The following is a 20,767-nucleotide window of genomic DNA, read 5'->3' as shown; positions in this document are numbered from 1 at the left end:
CTGCCCTCTTCGGTCTAACAGCTGACGTTCTGAGAACTCTGGTGTGTTTCTCTGAGACTCCTTAGAGGGACCCTGGCTGCTGACATTCAAGTTAGACCTTTAGGAACACGTAGCAGTGCTCAGGCACTTGTAAGGTCATTATAAAAGCCCTTTTATCTCCTGTATCCCATATAATAAGCCCAGTCCAGCACTTTTCCCCTTAGCCCTCCCTGCAGAGTTGTGATGAAAATGCCCCATTTCAGTGGGTGCCCGCACTTAGCTACACTAAAGACCACGTTGGCAACTTACCAGGAGCCTGAGGACTGTGCTTGACTATTTGCCCACCCTCATCTTCAGTGCAGAGGGGCAGCCCACAGAGACTGCAAGTCAAGTCCCAAGATGTGCTGCTTCATGGTGTTCTAAGTGGCCTGGCTGAGACATAACCTACCTACTCCTTCATGTAAGATGAGGGTGGCTGTGGGCCATGCTGTCGGACTGTTTGAGTTACCCTTTGGCCACCCTGGTGGTGGAGATTTCCTTGCTTTAAGGTGCTTTTCATTAGTAGGCAACCCCCAGAATGATGCTCCAGGGTGTTGTCTTGCTGAACGTGCCATCATTAGGATGAGATTTAAAACCCACATCCTGTTCACTTGTGGTCATTAAAGATCCAGTGGTACTTTTCTCAAAAGTAGGGGTGTAAGCCTCAGCATCATAGCCAAATTCTGGCTCTGGTATATATTTTTTGCCTCCCTTAATTCCCACAAGAGTTTGTTCGCTCTCTGGTGCGTTACTTCTGCCCTAATCACGTGTATTGCTGTAGGATGTGTAAATAGCTGCCGTGGTCCACCCCAGAAGGAGCAGCATTTCATCTGAAGGGAAAGTAATCCCTGTGTATGGCTTGTCAGTTTGTGGAGTCTGTAAAGTGTTTGGGCTATAGTAATACGTAGTTACTATTTTCTGTAATGTTTTTCTTTTTTTTCCCCCTGTGCTAGGGAGATGGAGGAGAAAGTCACACTGCTTAATGGGCCAACCAAACGGCCAAGGTAATGATTTGGGCATGTATTTAAAGAGATGTTTGTAGAGAATAGCTTTCCACCTAGAAATTTTGCTGAGAGTGTTAGAGATGAGGCTGTGACATCCTTAATGGAGTGTTGTAGTTAGAAAAACTTTAAATGCTAGAAACTCAGGGAGGGTGCAATTGTATGCTCATCAGTGTATGAGGCTGTAATCCAACCCCCTCTTTTCAGGCTTGTCTCAAGTGCAAAGGTGGGAGTTTCTACTACATGTGGGGAGAGTGTTAGGTGGATCATTCTGTCTCTGAGATAAGTAATTTGCTTAAAGGGGCTCCATAATTATTGGTAGATAACATGTAGCTAACTGACACTGACGCAGCATGTGGGACCCAGTTCAGAAGAGCAGGAGGTGTTCTGTGTGAATCTCAGTTCCCTCAGTGTACATTGTTATGTCACTTGGCTTGATGAGTGGCCTAGGGGAAAGGGATAGGGTGTGGGGGAGGCGCTGCTTGGACTCTGAGGAGGCTGCCAAGCACAGCCTATATCTGTCCGCTACCCATCCTTGTCCGTGGAGGGGGGCGTGGGTTGATGTCCCCACATGCTTGGCTGTTTGTGGTAGTCTGGGGTCCATGGACAGTGTGAGAGTTGGCTCTGGCCTGTATCTGGAGGCTGTGATCTCTGACTGGTATTGGGAGGGCAAATGAGGTAGTTACAGTGGGTTTCTAGGTCAAATAGGGAGGGAAGTCAGTATAGACTGGGCTGTTCAGGCAATAGTGAAATAGGGGAGATGCTGGGTCTACGCTGTGTTGAGGGTCAGATGTGAGATGTTGAGCTCTGTGGCACTATGGGTGGTTGGGTGAACTGCAGAATGGTCAGGTCACTGGCCCATATGTGGTGGGTGGGTTGTGGTTCATCAGTTCGTGTTGTAAGGGAGATAGTGGGTCTGTGGCCCATTTTAGAAATGTAGATGCAATAGGGTGGGTGTTGATAAGGGGGCAAAGCTAACATTGGTATTTTATGATCTTTAAAGTGTGCAACTTTCTATAAAAGCTCTGTTAGCAGCCTTTTGAGGGTGATAAATTCTGAACCCTAACTCAGCCCTAATGAAGTTTTTATTGGAGAATTCCTGTGTGTGTGTGTGTGTGTGTGTGTGTGTGAGAATTTTGGGTGAAGGAGAGTGTCTTATGCTCAGATAACTCAAAACCAGTACTGGAGTAATAACTCAAGTTAGCTATGATTGTGGTGCGGAGATGAGCACAATTAATTGAGGAGAACAGTGAAAATTACAACGAATAACTCATAGTTTTGAAGTTAAATCCCATGACAGACTCACATTCCTAGAGACTAGTTTCCACTTTGAGGCTTTTGAAAATGAGGAGGACTAGAAAGGTAACCTTTATTTTTTTAAAATGAGGTAAGGTGTGGTGGCATTCATAATAGTCATCAGGCACTCCAGGACATAATAATCGCTGCCCACAGGCACCAGGCTGCCAGTGACGAATTGGGCTATTCATTTGAATTTTGCGACAGTTTTTTGTAAAACAGGGTATGTGCATAAATTCTCCTTTAATCCCAGCTAATGAGCTAATTTGTAGTAAATAATTTCTGCAATAAATGTAGCTGTTTTTCTGCTGGTGAATTATCAAACAGTTTGATTTTCACAAATTGATTATTTGAAAGCATTGGCTCAGCTCTGTGTTTGATCCTGTTTCAGTCCATGTGTTGTTCACAAACTACTTGCTTTGACTGCGGCTTCTGTTTTGTGATCTGTTTGTGGAGCGATTGGGCACCTAAGTTTTTTTGTTCCCTGATTGGATGGCTGAAATTCTCTTAGAGGGAAACTGGAGATTGAGATGGCCATGTGTTCTTCTGTGTATGTTTGTGTGATTATTTGTGAATCTTTCACTTTCTGAGCATTTTTTCATGAGTACTCATGAGACCTTCACATTTGACAAATACCAACTGTCATGTCAGTGTTCTAAATGTCATCAGATTGGATTTTGGTTTTTATTTGAATGATTGTTGGAGGCTCCTTTTTCTGCAGAGCTCACTCAGCTGTGCTCCTGAGCATATTTAGAACACTCCAGACATCACAGTCTTTGAGAAGAACTTTTGTAAAGAAAAACCCACTAATGTTTGTGAAGAGCTGCAGCTGGGACCCAAGTTGTCCAGTTCTCATCTAGTTTCTCCTCTGCGTGGGGACCAAAAGGAAGGATTTGGATTGAACAGTGTTGACAATGGTCATAGCTTCATACTAACAGCATTTGTGTTCTGGGGGGTGTTACACAGGTCCAGCACCGTCAGTGAGACACCAATTGCAGTGGTGACTTCGCGCACTAGTGAGGTGTATGTTTGGGGGGGTGGGAAGTCCACCCCCCAGAAGCTGGATGTCATCAAAAGTGGCTGCAGTGCGCGCCAGGTGTGTGCTGGAAACACTCACTTTGCTGTGGTGACGGTGGAGAAGGAGCTCTACACTTGGGTGGTAAGTGAGCCAAGCAGAAGGAACTTGGGAAGGCAAGGAGGCCAGGGATAGAAGATTTAAAAGTTAGAGAATCCAGCCATAGGTCAGTTTATCAATCTGTTAGAAACAGGAGAATGGGAGCTCAGGAAGGAGAGAGATGAAATGTAGGCAAGTTTGGGGATTAGATGAAGTAGCGGAAATGGTTGAAGGCAGCCCCTTTGGGTGCTAACCTAAACCTCTCAAGTATAATATTTTTTATGCGGGGGTGGAAGCATTCTTCTATGGAGTCAGGTGTCGAAGTGCTGCTGATGTTACCCAGGATTGCAGCACACCAAAGGGTGGTAAGTTAGGGACTGTGGCATGATGCCCTGAGCCAAGCACCCTTTCTTTCCCTCCCCCATCCCTAAGTTCCAGTGGTGGTCTTGTACTATTCCATTGGCCTGTATCTATTTTTGGAGAAGGGTTTTCAGAGACGACATGGAATGTGTTGGGGAGCCCATTAGAATGCAGGAGTCATGTCCTGAGTGCAGGAACCATAGCCTGGCTGGGTATAGGTAGGACTCTGAGTACTCTACAGCAGGCTGGTTCCCAATTCTGCAGCAAGGGCCCCTTCTTTCAGGGACCAAGCTGGAGACTGCAGCAGCTTAAGGTGAATGGAAAAATTGAGTTTTATCATGAATTTTAAAATAATTCACTTTTGTTTCCCCTGTTGCTTTGGTATCAAACTAAACAAATGTATCCTACGTCTACATTTTCAGTTTTCTGCAGATTTTTGTACTGACAACACACAACTGCAGCATAGAACCTGTTCAGAGGGGAAGGGGAGGAACAGGAAATTTGATCGAGCAGGGGATAGGTCTCTTGGGGAGGCAGGCAGTTGGTGATTATGGGACAAACACATTCACTACTAAAACCATCAGTGAGATCATTAACATGGTTGACACTCTAATTGTCATATTTAGGTTTCAGCATCAACAACCCATCAAGATGAAAGGGGAAGCTCAAAATTCTCAGAGCTGTTGTTTCAGTCTGTCTGCAGACTCGGGCAGAAATTGCTGCATCAGTGACACTTGTTTCACATGCTTAAGGATTTCTTTGCACCCATAAGCATTAGCAGCATATGTAATAATGAAAGCTGAGATCCTTGAGCACAGTTCTGCAGCAACAAGTGTATTCTGCAGCATCTTAGATTACACAGGGCCTTAGTCATATAATGCACCTGTCCATTTGCGTAGGCATGGGAAAGGAGAGGTATTCCTTCCTGACTCCTGTGGCTGGCTTGAAACCTGATTGCTGCTCCTTAGGGCATAATTAAAGCTACCTAAAAGCCCAAGGTGCCATTTAAGTGGTGTTTGGTATCATACCCCACTGAGAGACCAGTCCCTTCCCTAGGATAGGGTAACGAAAACACTTTCCCTTGCTCTGTTGTTGTTTTTAACTTACCTCCTCATTCTCAGGCTTCAAGGGTACTGACAGTATCCCCCTGAGCTCTGGACATGCATCCTTACCAGGCTTCTATGTATTACAGAATATGCAGGGGGGCACAAAGCTGCATGGCCAGCTGGGGCATGGAGACAAAGCTTCCTACCGGCAGCCAAAGCGTGTGGAGAAGTTGCAGGGGAAGGCTATCCACCAGGTGTCCTGTGGGGATGACTTTACCGTTTGCATCACAGGTGAGAGACTGATTGGGTGGCATGAGGACAGACCCTGGTCTGCTGCACAGTGGACCAGTCAGCCTCCAAGACGAGCTCAGCAGAGAAACTTTACCAGGGAAAAGGCTACACTTTGGCTTTCTCTGAGCTTCTCAAACAAGAGGCCTGCAGGTCCCAGCATGCAGTGATCCATCTTAATATGAACAACCAGGTTACATTTCAGGCAAAGACTTTATAGTCTCCTGGGGCCACTCCTCTGTATTAAAGATGAGGGTGACCACAGGGATCAGGCTCCTTTGGCCACTCCATGGGAGGTTAGTAGGCAGCCTGATGCCAGCTCCATGTGCTGACTGAGTTTGCTCCATCTTCCATGCAGATGAAGGCCAGATGTATGCCTTTGGCTCGGACTATTATGGCTGCATGGGTGTTGACAAGGCATTTGGCTCTGAAGTCCTGGACCCCCTGCAGCTGGACTTCTTCCTCAGCAACCCTGTGGAGCAGGTCTCCTGTGGAGATAATCATGTGGCTGTTCTGACCAGAAACAGAGAGGTCTACTCGTGGGGCTGTGGGGAGTATGGTATGTGCAGTCATGCCGTGTCCTTTTTCTGGGACCAGTTCCAAGCTTTGGAGGCCTAGGGAGGTCAGATATAGTATGGCCCTGAGAGGGAATGGAAACACATCCACTCTTGCTCACAGCTGGCAGGATGGTGGCTATGATGCAGTTATATAAAGCAGAGAATGGATGAGGGCTGCCTAGGGCACCTTGGAGGCCAAAAATCACCTAGTCGTTCATGGGGGTTTCTTTCCAACTTAGATTGAGAGATGAGGAATGAACCTTTGGGATTTTACTAGGAAGTTGGGAGGCAGGGTGGTTTCCCCAGGAATAGGTACTCCGCCTTTGGGACAGAGAGTTCCCTGTGAACTGGAGCAGTGCACTTTGTCCTTGGAGGGGTTACCCTGGTGAATGGAAAGGAGCACTGTTTTCCCAGAAGCAGGGCTCCTGGCTTTGGGGGATTCTGCTAGGACTGGGGAAGGTCAAGGGCATGTCCCAGGGACAAGCCTCTCAGCCATGGGAAGATCGTACATCACTGTTTCTCACCATAGTCTCTCTGCTGACACAGGGCGCCTGGGTTTGGATTCTGAAGAGGATCACTACACCCCTCAGAAGGTAAAACTCTAGCTGCCTCCTCCTGAAACACCTCTTGGGCATTAATCTGGGCCCAAATTAGTCACTGTTTTCAAAAATTTGCTGCCTAAGTTTGTTTTTCCTAAGGCACTGCAAAGCTTTAGGATTCCATATTCCCTTCACCAATCACTGGCCCTAGATCTAATGGCAGTTATCAGTCGGTCTGAGATGGGAAATATAGCTCTCAAAATGGCTAAACTAGGGTGCTCCCCGTGCCTTGTGACTTCCAACTTCACTGCTCTGAGACCTCCTTGCAGAGACAAATAATAGCAAGTGCTGAACTTGACAAAGAAAGCCCTGTAGGAGGGGAGCATCCTGAACTATTAGCACCAAATTCCATGCCCCAGATCTACAGAGGAAAATTGTGCTTCTCTAACCTACTGGAATTCTTTGGGCATTCCACAAACTAATGGCAAAAGGAAAATGAGTTGATATAATTTGTCAAAGATTATTTGGAAATCCATATAAAATCCCTCCCAAAAAGGAGTGGGAGGTGAAGTTCTATCATGGGTTAGAAACCAGCTAAGAGACGGAAAACAAGGATAGGATAATTTATCAATTTTCTTCATGGCAAGAAGTTTACTTGGAGGCTCCAAGCGTTGCTTGATGTATTTATTAACGATCAGAACAGGTGGATGAACAGAGGTGGTTCAGTTTTGCAGATTATACAAAATTATGTAGGTTAGTCAATAGTAGAGAAACCTGTGAGGCACTCTGGAACCTCACATGGAACCAGCAAGTTTGCATGGCTAAAGTGTTTACTGTGATCATTTTTCCCCACTCACTATAAAGATCACTCCTCACCATCTTTTCTTTACCAAAAATATGTTGTGTAGATAAGCAAACAATCTCCTGATTTTGATCATTACACTTGTTCTTACTTCCCCTACGCTCACTGTCTGTTGTTCTGATTCAGTAAAGGGTCAGATGTTCACATTAAATAGTAAAGAAGATACAGAAGGAAGAAAAACACATGCTTTGGGGGTAAAAGCAAAATTCTGATAGTGCTTAAGAAGTGACGTCCCTTATGGAATAATAACTGTTACTAATGCAAAATACCATTAAGGTCACAAGCTTGGTAGGATTCACTATAGAATCATACATTGGTATGGATGGGCTTCAGGTCATAAAACCAAACTAATTGTCAGGAAGACGTAACTTCCCTGTGGGTAGTTTATTCTGTTATGAAGATTCTTACACATTTATGTGAAGCATCTTGTACTGGCCATTGTCAGGGATAGGACCTAGACTAGATGGACCACCACTTTGATCCAGTCAGGTATTTCCTGTGTTCTAGGTTTGGTCCTTGGCTTCTGCTCTGTAGCTGTCAGGACTTGATTCCTGGCATTTGTGTTTTCAATCTAGGTGGATGTTCCAAAGACCTTGAACATTGTCTCAGTCCAGTGTGGCTGTGATGGGACTTTCCTGCTGACCCAGACTGGCAAAGTGCTGGCATGTGGACTCAACGAGTTCAACAAACTGGGCCTGAACCAATGCACGTCTGGGATCATCAACCATGATGTGAGTGCATCTGGTGCTCCTGTGCCTGCTCCCAGGGTTTCGTAGAAGATGGGGAAGCAGAGGTCCCCCAACAATGGCAAGGAATCCATCACATGGGATACGTCCATCCACTGGATCCCAGCTCAGAACTGCAGGGGGAAGGGAAATCCTAAGGCACCTGCTAGTATGATGAGAGGCAAATCATTCCCCAGCCTCACATCTGCCAGTGGGTTCAGTTCACTTCTGTGGTGGTAAAACAGCATGTTAGCTGCATCTGGGGCACTCATACAACGTAAGTGGAATCTGAGCCTGGCAGGAATTACCTGCCTTCTTGCAGGGCTGGCAGACCCAGCACTGTCCTCTACCCAAGACCTGCATAGATAGATCTTGGCTGGTGAATGTGCATGATGTGTGTGCCCCTGGGGTGCTGGCTCTGGGCTTTACCTGATTATGTCTGGTCTCTTCCTTCAGACCTACTATGAAGTTCCCTACACAACTTCCCTTACTCTGGCCAAGCAGCTCTCCTTCTACAAGATCCGCACCATTGCCCCAGGAAAGACGCACACAGCTTCCATAGATGGTGAGACCTACTCACAGTGCAAGTGGTGGTGGGGAATGGCTCCACTTCCCCACTCCCAGTTAGAGGAGCTAGTTGTTGTCCCCAGGGATAGGCTTTCATTGTACATGTCACTGGCTTGTATGCTGTGTTCAGAGTTAGTAGGATACCATTTGTGCTGGTCCTTTTAAATCAGTTCTATTCCATTTCATTCCAGCTCCACTGAGCAAAGTAGAAGCGCATGAAGCCCCATCCAGTGATTGCGAGCCGAGTGCTGACCCCTGGTCAATGAAGGTTTTAGATAGGGTTTCAGCTCCCTTTGCCACTGGCTGTCAGTTCCTGGACCAGGCATGAATTTCACATTGTTCAGCAGCAGCAATATCAGAGCTCAGTTCAGCCCTCCTAAAGGGAGGAGAGGCTTGTGCATGGAAAGGATAATACCTTGGGAAGGCTGACGTTCAGCATTAGAACCTGATCAGGCACCTTGGTTCCCCCTGCCAGAGCATCTCAGTTAAGGGACTGGGAGGAGTCACGGGATCCAGAGTCAAAGGTAGGAAGCAAAGAGAGATTTGAGTGGCTGGGGGACTTTCTTGGGTTGAAGCAATTCTCACTGGCTAATAGCCCCCTTCCAGAATGACCAAGTTCTTAGCAAAGTCCTTTTTGGTCATGGGGTGTTGCTAGTAATTCTCTCTGCCTGCATGGCTGCTTCCTGTCTTGGGTACCTACCATGACTCTCCTCATTCTTCCTCTCAGAGCGGGGCCGCTTGCTGACCTTCGGCTCCAACAAGTGTGGACAGCTGGGCGTTGGTGACTATAAGAAGCATCTGGGAATTAACCTGCTGGGAGGCCCCCTTGGGGGTAAGCAGGTGATCAGGGTTTCATGTGGAGATGAATTCACCATAGCTGCTACTGACGGTGAGTGGGCATTTGTGGGGCTGCAGTGGACTTCTCCTGTGGGCTGGGTCTGCAGAATAGTTTGACATTTGGCTCCCATCTAGCAATGGGAGCATTTCCTGAATCTTCTGCCATTCAGGGCAGCACAGAAAGGCTGCAGTCTTTGCAGTTAGCCCTGTCACAGTCAGGCTCTGAAAGGCCGTGACTGGAACGGGGAAATTTTCCCAGATTGGTGCCATATCAGTGGGGCAGGGCAGCACAAAGCTTTAGCTAATGTTGTCCATAGGGTACCAAGTGGTTGGCTGGAGACTGGCTGCTAGACTTCACTACACACAATTTTAGCCTTCCAAGGGCTGGTTAGTAGCAGGTGGACTAGATACCCTGTCTGTCTTGAATCTGAGTAGCTATGGGAGATCTCTGTAATGAGTCCAGGCTGGTGGGGCCCCTGGAAGGGTAATGAGGTGTTTCTAAGTTCAGGCTGATGGTTCAGTTTTTTCCTAGATAACCATATCTTTGCCTGGGGCAATGGTGGGAACGGACGTCTGGCAATGACACCGACAGAGAGAGCTCATGGCTCTGATATTTGTACTTCATGGCCTCGGCCCATTTTTGGGTCCCTGCATCACGTTCCAGATCTGTCCTGCCGCGGCTGGCACACCATTCTCATTGTTGGTGAGTGTGATTCAGGGACAGGGGCTGTTCCAAGGACATTTGTTGTGATAACTCATTACTCACTAACATAGGCTTACTGGGAGGGAGGGTCAAGATCATTCTGAGGGAACTCGCTGGCGAGTCCACATCAGCCCCGGTATTGGAACACTGGTTTCGTCCTGTATTGATTTGAACCATCTTTGTGAGAGCCCCTTTACCGAAAGGATATTCTTTCTTTCCATAGAAAAGGTGCTGAATTCCAAAACCATCCGATCCAACAGTAGTGGCTTGTCCATCGGTACAGGTGAGTAATCAGCCCTGGGTAAAAGCCATGTGGGTCACTCCACAGCTGGGGTTCCTGGGCCTCAGCAGCTTTGATGCACACTGGAAAGCTTCAGACATGTGCAGGGTCATTTCAAAGGGCTTTCAGAGCCAGTTATTACCCATCCCACCCTCACTGCTTCCTGCCTGCACTGGGCTTTCTGGTCTCCTTCCCCACTGGGGCCAGCTGACTGCCTCCCACTCCAATATTGTTGTACCTGTGAGGAGCACGATGATAGGAGGTTACTTGCCTCAATTAGCACAGTGTGACACACGTTGTCTGTTTAGGTGCCAGCAAAAACAGTCCTTATAAACCAAACCAGGTTTCAGCCCAGTCAAACCCCCTAGAAGTGTGAGATCTGAGAAAACGAGAGCAGCTGAAATTTCTGAGGAGCAAAGACCTCAGGTCCTTGCAGGAGGCCCTGGAGATAGCAAATGTAAGAACCAAGCACCAGAAATGTACACATCATCTGTATACTGTGTTGAAGTCCCTGCCCCGCAGGGGGCTTGCAGCTTGAGTTAGATTGAGCACAGACAAGGAGGATCAGGGTCTGTGCAAGGTGGTTCTGTTATCTTATCCAGTCACCGAGGTATCTAGGTGTGAATTATGGTATCTGTGTCCAACTGGCTCAGGCCTCTGCATTTTTTCAGACATGGTCCTTGCACAAGTGCACTGAGAGTGGATGCAGTTGGTCCTGCCACAGGGTTTCAGTTCTGTCTTTGAAAGGCCTCAAAGAAGGATGCGAGGGGCTTTTAATAAAGAGAGGGAGGCCAGCTGGTGCACAAGATGAGGAAGGGCTAAGCCTAAGGGGAAGGATCTGAACAGCGTGGGAGAGGAGTAGGAAGAGATGGAGGCAGGAGCTGAGCTGTGTGGGGCCTTTAACATGAGACGCTTGAACTTGATGTGGAAGGCAAGAGGAGAACAATAGAGGGAGGTGAGTGGGGAGGTGATATGGTGGCAGCTGCTGGAGGATACATTTTTGGCAGAAACATTTTGGATGGACGGAAGGAGGGTAAGGTCAGAGGCTTGTTGGCAAGAGAGCTGGACATTGTGAGGTCTGTGTCCTGTTAGCTTAGCCTGGGGTGCCAGTGGTTCAATAACTCTCACCAAAGTGGCAATGACCTCATTAAGTTTCAAACAGACTGCGTGTTATGAGGGTTAGGAAAGCAGGGCAGGCTGATAGGATTGGACTGGATGCTTGTGGAGGTGGTGGGACTGGATGAGTGGCTACAGATATGAAGACAAGGAGATTGTGTGGGTGGGAAAAGCAGTCAACACTTCTGTCTGATCTGTCCAAGCATTCGTCATCCGTGTCCCTTTATGCAACAGGAGGCAGCTTGATGGATGAGGAGGTGGTTACCTATCTTGGGGTCACTACAGGGACTTTTGGGTGGGGAGAGATGAGGCCAGGAAGCAAGATTGCGTGGCAGAGGGTCACTTTTGGGGAGGGTTGCATGGTGTTTTATGAATTACATAGCTGGAAGGAGACATAGTCCAGGTAAATACACTCACCTTCAGGCTTCTGCAGTTAAAGTAGCTTTTAGGGGGATAATCTCCCCTTCTCTTTTCTCTGCCTCATCTGGGATCCAGCACCTGCTGCATTCCCTGATCTGGTAGAGCCAGTGAAATGTGTAAGGTTGCTGCTTCTCTTGTCTGCCAGTGGCTCAGAGCTCCACAACTGGTGGAGGAGAGGAGGAGGAAAATGAACGGGAATCTGAAACCCCTGATCCAAGTGGAGGCTTTCGGGGAACCATGGAAGCAGATCGTGGAATGGGGGGCTGGATCAGTGCAACAGAGGCCATGGGGGACAGCAATGCCGACAGCAGCTCCTGCCCTGGCTGGCTGCGTAAGGTAATAAACTGTCTCATGAATTTATCTAAAATCCCAGGATCTGGGATCACGGTTAAGGGAGAATAAGCTGTCCCTTCTTCCTCAAAGAGCCCAGCAAGAGGAGTTCCAAGAGGCTTCTCTAAACTGTCTGCAGCCTCTATTCTTCCCCACCAGAGGGCACAGGAGACCCCCTCTTCACCAGATTGGCATTTCTCTGCGCTCCTTGTTCTGTGGTAGTACTGGAATTAGACACACAGCTAACACCACTGGTTTGGTCAATTTAATGTACCCTGTCTACCCCCACACACCTCATACATCATATGAAAGTTTATCATGTCTGCTTTAAGATGTGGTACAATGTGGAGCTGTCAAGTGGTGCCATTACCATAGAAACGGGATAAACAATGACACCAAAATGACCACTTTGAAATATTTGCATTCATTTGTTAGTTTAATCGCTCTAGGTATTATTGCAAGACATAAAATTTGATTTCTTTGTGATCCAAAGCATCACAACAACAATCTAAAGGGTGAAGCAAAATCTAATAACACGTTTTTTATAGGTATCATTGAAATGTAATAGCGCTGTTAACATCTCTAGTCAACATTGTCATCATCTTGTTCATCATTGTGATCTCTGTCAAGAGTGCATGGGATAACAGTCTTCATTGCCTCAGCTTATACACAGTTCTGTGCAGGGAAGATTGTTCTGACTACAGACACAGTAGATTGTGCAGCAACCTCTACTGGTACAGGCACAGATAAGATCTTGTAGAAGCTCAGCTGCTATTGGGCCCTTGAAGAGTACAGGCAGTAGTTCATCATCTACATTGCAATAGTGATCCAATAGCTGGTTTACCGATTTGTGGAGGCATTCAAATATTTGTTTGCCAAGATGCTCTTGATCGCTTTTTTCAAAACTGTCCTCACACGATGGGAGTTTGGCCACTGACTCGTCCTTTTTGATGGCTAGATTGAGGCGTAAGCAATTCGGGTCTCTACAGATCTCTTTCTTTCTCGTGCTGGTCAGACAGCACCACTACCAACTTCTTTGGTGCAGAAATTGCAGCTTGTCCGTCACTCTTTTCCAATTTGGCAAGATGTCTGAAGTGGTAAGGTACCTTTGTTTTGACATGAAACACAGTTTTTTTCTAAATACTCAATAGGGCTGATATAGAGTCACATCCTGTTAATACGTGTACAGCAGGAAGTGTGTTGCCGAAGTCAGGGTGAATGCATCACAAATTGCATGCACAGATATGAAGAATTGCATGAACAGATATGTCAGTTGTGCTGGTAATGGTAATGGTTCCTACATGTTACCTATATGTTCCAGTTTTGGAAAGCAATGAACAGCAAGGATCAAAACTTGTGTATCAGGTGACCGTATTATGGTTACTTTGACACACAGAGAGCCAAAATCCATATTGGCACATACAGCATGCAAAAGTATTCTTGTGTCGTTGTCTTCTTGAGTACTGTATAAGTCTTGGACTACTTCAAAAACTTCTACTGGTGATGGACTTTGCTTATTTCACCATCAGAAAAGCCTCTAGCAAAAAGGAATGTTTGTGTTGGGTGTGCTCCTACACACTCAGGTGCATTTTTAATCCTATATTCATAGAGAAATTTTAGAAGTGACTGCTTGTTGGATATCACATTTAGAAACATTTCCATGGAGGCACAGGGCATCCACCAATCACCTAGTATTTCTTGCATCCAACCTTAGATCCTGTCCAGCACTGTCTGTCTGCAGTTTTCACAAAGTTCCTGTCGTATCTGTAAAAGACTTTGATTACAGAATTAGCATTGTCAAATTCTTTTAGCACCTGCCTCAAATACTCAGCAGGCAATTCATAGAATGCGTAGAATTTGTCTCCAGCCATCAGTTGTATGAGAGCCATGGCATCTCTGGCTTCTTTGTTGTATGCTCTTTGCTCATGGGGTCTTTCAGATTGAGCTTCCAGCTGATCCCTTAATTCAGTTTTATCTGTTCTTCTCATAGTTCCATCAGCCTGGAAGAGGGGCACAGCATAGGTCCTATTGGGTGACTAAGAACAGTTGCCATTGAAACATCATCTCTGCATCTTGCTAAGGACTGGGCTCTGCAGAAAATAATTTCAGGACTGATAGCTACTGCAAGTTTCCCTCCTTTGCCTGACTTAAATTTGGTGGTCTTGACCATGTCAGCAAATGTTTTGATGCCAGATTTCTTGACTGAGCTGAAGAAGATATGTCCTATCAGAATCAAGTGCCCCTCTCATAAGTCTCTCTATTTGTTCTTCACCAACGTCTGCTGTTTTCAGTAGACTCTTGTACACCTGATTTTACATGCAGTCTAGCAAATACGTTGATAAACTCCTCTGGATGTGATTCAGGGTCAAATGGGTTTGTCATATTGTTGATGACATTGTTAAGAGTTGTAATACGCTCTTCATCCTTCAGTGCAGAGGCAAGGACTTGTTTATGAACTTTGTCTTCATTACTTCTCATTAGGCCACTTCTTTCTCCCATAGCTTTTGCATATTTATATTATGATGCTATGTATTATCATCTCTAACACTGACCTGTACATAAGCGTCACTGAATTAAAAAGCTAGTTTCTAGAATATTTCAAATGCAAGTACTGCATGCATGGGCAGTTACAAATTAAAACCTTCTACCAGGCAGACTAGATGCTACATTATATGTACGATAGCTTACAGATGGAGAAGCATTACATTAGGAATTCATGTACATTTATATGTACCCACTATGCAGCACAAACTGTAGGCACGTAATCTGCTTCTGCTGGTGCAAAACCTTCAATCTGAGACCGATCTGGTCAGCAAATTTCAGTTGAAAGTATAGAAAACTATTATCACTTGTAAGATACTTTGATATTGATATTCACCATTTTTTGCCACATTCTAAACAGCTTCATTTCTGAAAAAAATACTTGCCCATGAGAAACTAAAAAAATCTTTTAATACATTGTTGTTTGGTAGCTTTGACCAATAAGTACCACACTAAGGTGCTGAAATTAACTTAAACAGTAAAAACTGTACTCATGGTCCTGTTGCAGTGTTTCTGGAACTGTGCAGAAAATGACACTTTTTTTGTTTTTAGTTACCACTGTTTCACCTTGTCTACAGGCTTACGGCACCACTTGACTACTCCATATTATGCCTCATCTAAACATACATAAAATAAGCTTTCAAGTTATATATGGTGTGGGTGTGTGTAGGGTGGGTATATTAGTATGGCCCTTTTTGGAGAATTGTCGCACACCTAAATGGTGACACAAACGGGACCTGTCAGCCAACCAGCCCACACCAGGAAATGGTGTGGAGTTCACCCCAGTGACGATCTGAGAGACCTAGTGCCAGTGCCAGGCTACTGTTAGGAGGAGAGTGTCTCGCTGCTAGTCTGACTTCAAGCAAGGGGTCTGCTGTGTGAGGAGCCTGTAAGCCATAGTAGTCTTTTCCACCACAAGAGGGTGCTGGTGCCCTGGCTGAAGAGATGCAGGGTGTTTAGGAGCATGAGGAATCTCTGACACAATGCTGCTTGTGTGTGTGTCCAGGAACTGGAGAATGCTGAATTCATCCCCATGCCTGACAGCCCCTTTCCTATGAGCACAGACTCTTCAGAGCCTGAAAAGGAGACTCTTCCCTATCAGGAACTTCAAGGACTGAAAGTGGCCTCTGATGCTTCTGCTGAATTCAACAAGCCCAAGACAGAGCCCCAGGTAACGTATACCTTAAGACAGGGGTCTCAAACATGCGGGTTGCATGTGGCCCGCAAGGTTCTTTCGGGAGGCCTGCCAAGCTGCCCGCGCCCCCCCTCCTGCGCGACCCCCCGCCCCTCTGCCTACCCTGTGGCATCGCAAGCACCACGCTGCTCCCTGAAGTGGCTGGAACCATGTCCCTGCGGCCCCGGGGGGGAGTGGCAGAGGGCTCTGTGCATTGCTCTCGCTTCCAGGCACTGCCCCCCGCAGCTCCCATTGGGAGATTCGGAGGAGGTACCTGGAGGAGTGGCAAGAGCAGCACATGGAGCCCTGTGCCCCTCCTCCCCCAGGGACGTGTTTCTGGCTGCTTCCTGGAGCAGAGCAGCGCAGGGCCAGGGCAGGCAGGCAGTGACTTCGGGGAAGGGGTTGGAATTGGGGCAGGGAAAGGGCAGGGGCGGGGCCTCATGAAAGGGGCGGAGTGGGGGCAGGGGCAGAAAGGTGGGGGTGTCAGTGACGCGGCCCTTGGGCCAATGCACTAGTCCTCATATGGCCCTCGTGGTCATTTGAGTGTGAGACCCCTGCCTTCAGACCACATCTCCCACAATGAATGTTGGTTGAGTAGGAGCTGATGGGAACATAAATGGCAACGTTTGAGTTGTGGGGAGGTCTAGTGGGGGCCATTGGGTCAGGCTAACTGATGGTCTGGATGAGAGTGGAAAAGGGCATGTTCATGATGATCACAGTTGATGCTAACTTGGGAGGAGTTGTGAATACCAGTGAGGAGAGAGAAATCCAAAAGAGAGTAGACATGTGGGCAGGAAATAAAATGAGTTCCTGCTTAGGAAAAATGCAGCTCACACATCTGGGGAAATATTAACCCCATGTTGGGAGACTCCAGTGGGAGGGAGGAACCTGGGAAGCATGGATAGGGCAGGAAATTATACAGGAGTTTATAGTGCTGCCATACCTAGATGAGGTGCTAATTCCTGACTCACCTGGGAAATCAGGCTGGGGTGGGGAGGCATCAACAAGGATCTCAAAGTGACAAGCAGGTAGGGACAATAGCTGTAAAGAGGGAGTGGGAGGAAGGTCTGTCCAAGTTTGGGGTCCGGGGAATTGGCAGTGAATAACATAAGGGTTAATATCATGTTGACCTGGCTGCCCAAGGGTCCAGCACTTAGCGCTTGGAAATCTGCAACTTCAGCAACTGTGGTGCCATCTTCCATCCTCATTCTCTCACCATGGCACAGGCAGCCACTGGCCTGGGAGGTTTCATGCATTGCGCACACATACAAACTCACTCCCCCGTCTCTCTCTGCAGCGGATGTGTTCAGCTCCAGCCCTGCCCTGTGTGGAAGGAAAGGCAGCGTCTCCAGCTGCAGCCTGTGTGTGCAGCACTTTGCAAACTGAGGTGGAGCGGCTGCAGGGGTTGGTGTTACAGTGTCTGGCTGACCAACAGAAGCTGCAGCAGGAAACCAGTCGTCTCAGTGCCCAGCTCCAGAGGTTCTGCAGGGGGACGGAGGGAATGCAGCAGGTGAGGACATCCCTTGGATGGGGCATTCAGGCTGAGAACCCTCACACCCCTTGAAAGGTGTGTGTGCAGGAGTAGAGAACTTGGATCCTGGTTCTGGTTGGATGGCGGGGGGAGAGAAGAGGAAGAGCTTTTAATCAAACTCAAATCTCTTCAGGCAGCAGGAGATGGGACAGAGCAGAGAGGTGTAGGGTAAAAATTCCTTGTGCCTGTTGCTCTTGGTCAGCTGCAAAGACACTCTAATTTACTCTATGGCAATAATTTAATAGCAATACAGCCATGAGGCAGGCACTTCAGTGCCTAAGGGGTTTTGAGCAACTTGTATTTCTCCTTCCCAAGAAGAGGGGAGCAGTTAGATGTAGTGTGCTCTGGCTGGGATTGCCATAGTAGCTCTCTTCGTGATGGTAGAAACTTGCATCTGGAGTAGCCAGTAAATTGTGTATAGCCAGCAGCTGAGTTCTGGGAGTGACTGACTGTTTTGTCTGGACAGCTGCAGGCTCATTCCAAAGGAACCCAGACAGCCAAAGAAGAGATGGAAACTGATCCAAAAACTGACTTGGATTCAGATTCCTGGTGTCTCTTGGGAACGGACTCATGCCGCTCCAGCCTCTAGTCTCCTGAGCCTACTGGGATCCATCCAACTTCACAACACACTAACTGAATGCAGAAAGCGGCTTTCCTGGCTTCAGGTCACTCACTGATAAGGAGCGAGGGCGGAGGCTCCAGAGCAGCACCCATGTACGTTTGGTGGGAGACACCTCCTTTAGATATGATCTAGGAGTGAGTTTTGAGAGGGGTAGGGTCCTGAGCTCTGGGCAATGGTCAGCTCAGTGATTATGGCAGCAGCAGCTCTTCTCTGTACCTCATCCATCAATCCTGCCCTTGAGGCAAGACGACCCTGGACCCATCATGGTGATGGCTCCAGTAGCAGCTTGTGGCCCTTTTGTTTCACTGCTTCCTAAGAGCTGCCCTTGGGACCCCAGCATTAGTCACTGCACCTCTAGGTGAGAGAGTGAGAACCATTGAGTACGGAAGCTGGCTGAACCCTAACTCCCCACCTTCACTTTAGAGCAGTGAACTCTGAGCTGCTCCCAGCCATTATGACAATGGACAGGGCCCTGCCTGTGGAACAGCTCAATGCTGCTCACGGGCAAACAGAGCCTTGAATGTGTTTTACTCTGGAGGCAGTGGGGAGATGGTGATAGAAAGCATGCCCCTGGCCTGAGATGCAGCCTTTGTCCATACAGCTGTGTGCCCTAGTCCTACAGATGAAGTTTAAATGCTTTATTCTGAGGGCCTAGCACTCAGCTAATGCTTTCCACCCTCCAAGCACTGCACAAAAAGGAAAATTGGATTTAGTTTCCAGTTGTTGCAGAGGGAACTGCTTGAGATAGGGTTCTTGAGTTCAGACTGGCTGCTTCCTAACCAGAAAAGGTGTGTCTGGATCTCAGGCTGTGGCACACTCATTACTCCATCTGTTCAGCTAGTTTTGGGTGCCAGAGCTCCTCTTGTCATGTCTGGTTTCTCAGAGTGAGTCCATTGCTGCTCCTGGCTTTGTTTCTACTTATCCCTCACCGTAAGCTGGCACAGTCTCAATGCTGGTGTGGGCCTCGTCAGTATTTTTTTCCCCTCCATTGTTTTGACAAAGTGGGAGCACAGCTGTCCTCTCAGCATGGGTCTCTCCTGCAGTGTACACAGAAGGCATCTTTCCCAAGGGCAGTAGATGGTTAGGCCTCAGTCTAAAGCTCACCCCTTCTCTAGCTGCACAAGGTTCTCTCTTCCAAGGAACTTGAAGTGGCCTGACATTTGAAACTTTCCCATATCCCTAGTAGGGAATGAGAGAGTTTTCTAAATTTGTTTAACAAATTGGCTTGGGGTGGATTTTTGGGTTGGGAAGGGCCTCTAGGGGGAAGCTAGTCCCTCACCCTTCCCCAAGGTGGGGCTTCTAGGAAGCAGAGTCTTCTCCTCCCATGCAATGGGGTGGGGTTGTGATTTCATTATCCCTAAAACTGTCTCCATCACCGGTGTGTCTCTAGTTTTGCCTTGAATCTTTCAATGAGAGCTATTTCACCTGCCTTAGACTTTTCTTCCCTTGTGGGGACTGTTTAAGGGTGCTAACATCTTTCTTGATGAAATTCTCTACCTGGGGACAGATGCCAAAGCATCCTGCTTGGAATCGGTGCTCTCTTAGGTTCTTCTCTAGTGCCTATCACTGTAGTATACTAGAGCTGAATCAAATGCAGTCTGTTCTGAGCAGCACCCTGGGCAGAGTTAGACCTCAGTCTGGCTGTCCTTATTGTTGTAGAGCGGGAAGGAGACAGACAGCCCCAATGTAGGGTCTTGAATGCCAGAAGTTCAAGTGTTGCTTGGTTACTGTTGGTGACACTGCCTTCTCTTCTCCCATATGTATTGGAGTCAGTTCTCAGGTTAGGAGTCCCAGCATAAGAATTCTTTTGCTGCAGTGGAGATGGAGTCTGTCATGTTGCAGCAGTGGCTTTGAGAAGGAGTGAAGTGCTAAGCCTAAGCCATGTCCAATAAGCGAGCACCAAGCTGATGGGAGTTGCTCTCCTGCAGTGCACTGCTATCTCCTGTCTCAATGCTCTACAGCTGGGAAGACTGGATTCCCCTTGGATCTAGTAGAGGATTCAGATCCCTGGCAGAGGGTGTCCTGTGCTCCACAACCTCATATGTGCCTTAGAGGATTCACGCTATCCAAGTTGTGCCTATTACAGACCACTGATTTTCACACCAGCTAGCTGTGCAACCAGAAAAGCAGTTTAAACCCAGTTTTTGGCTGGAAAGTGAAGGGCAAGTGGGTAGAAGTGCCTTTGAACAGTTTCAAAACCCTTTTGACTTCTCCCCTTTTTGCATTGCTAGCTCCATATGTCAGTCTCCTGCTAGTTTTGCTCTTGAGTTGTTATAGTGGAACACGACTTATGCCTGCTCTGACACTGGCAGAATAACTAGTTTGTCATTATCTTTCTTTGAAAGATTAAAGAGTGGAGTGGTTTGTAGTTTGTTTAAATAAATGTTTAAACTAATTCTCCGGTGTGTCCTGACTCTGTGCATATTCCCACCTCCCCTCCAGGCAGAATCTCGGCTTGGAGCAGGGTCTCCTGTGTTTTCATTCCACCAAGAGGTGTGGGGAAAGTGTGCACGCAGTCAGCTTAGGGGAAGGTTCATTGCTGTGAAAAAGTGGCAAGTTTTGCTTTACTAGGGACATCTACATGAAAAGAGGCTCTGTGTTCCATGAGACACCTGGTCTCTTGATGCTGCTTCTCTTCCTGATGATGCCATTTTTACCACAGCTCCAATGGTGCCATGTGGGGTATGAGCAGCAGGAAGAGATGGGGTCCAAAGGAACAAAATCCTGGTTCTCTTAGAAGAGCTTTTACTAGAGTGTTAAGTCTCCCACAGTCACCTATTCAGTAGTTGTAATAAGCAGCACTGCTGCCAGTTCTGATTGATTATTTGCATTACCACAGC

At 47.3% G+C, this 20,767-nt stretch overlaps 1 protein-coding gene across 2 annotated transcripts in view; it reads left to right on the top strand.

Moving 5' to 3' along the window:
- NEK9 (NIMA related kinase 9) overlaps positions 1 to 20,305 on the top strand; it is a 34,616-nt gene extending 14,311 nt beyond the window's left edge. Inside the window, exons 9-22 of one of the 2 annotated variants that reach the window (XM_074955965.1) lie at positions 972 to 1,022; positions 3,282 to 3,474; positions 4,982 to 5,126; positions 5,482 to 5,682; positions 6,227 to 6,273; positions 7,657 to 7,812; positions 8,263 to 8,371; positions 9,101 to 9,262; positions 9,743 to 9,913; positions 10,137 to 10,196; positions 11,875 to 12,065; positions 15,607 to 15,771; positions 17,072 to 17,284; positions 17,778 to 20,305. In XM_074955965.1, coding sequence (XP_074812066.1) covers positions 972 to 1,022; positions 3,282 to 3,474; positions 4,982 to 5,126; positions 5,482 to 5,682; positions 6,227 to 6,273; positions 7,657 to 7,812; positions 8,263 to 8,371; positions 9,101 to 9,262; positions 9,743 to 9,913; positions 10,137 to 10,196; positions 11,875 to 12,065; positions 15,607 to 15,771; positions 17,072 to 17,284; positions 17,778 to 17,894 — 1,981 coding nt within the window. In that variant the 3' untranslated portion in view covers positions 17,895 to 20,305. Of the gene's footprint in view, positions 1 to 971; positions 1,023 to 3,281; positions 3,475 to 4,981; positions 5,127 to 5,481; positions 5,683 to 6,226; positions 6,274 to 7,656; positions 7,813 to 8,262; positions 8,372 to 9,100; positions 9,263 to 9,742; positions 9,914 to 10,136; positions 10,197 to 11,874; positions 12,066 to 15,606; positions 15,772 to 17,071; positions 17,285 to 17,771 lie in introns of both variants that reach the window. The other variant, XM_074955963.1, reaches the window with a different exon arrangement.
- The last annotated feature ends 462 nt before the right edge of the window (positions 20,306 to 20,767 follow it).

The sequence above is a fragment of the Natator depressus genome, chromosome 6 (assembly GCF_965152275.1).
Source record: "Natator depressus isolate rNatDep1 chromosome 6, rNatDep2.hap1, whole genome shotgun sequence".
Classification (NCBI taxonomy): domain Eukaryota; kingdom Metazoa; phylum Chordata; order Testudines; family Cheloniidae; genus Natator; species Natator depressus.
This window is presented reverse-complemented; position numbering and strand designations above follow the sequence as displayed.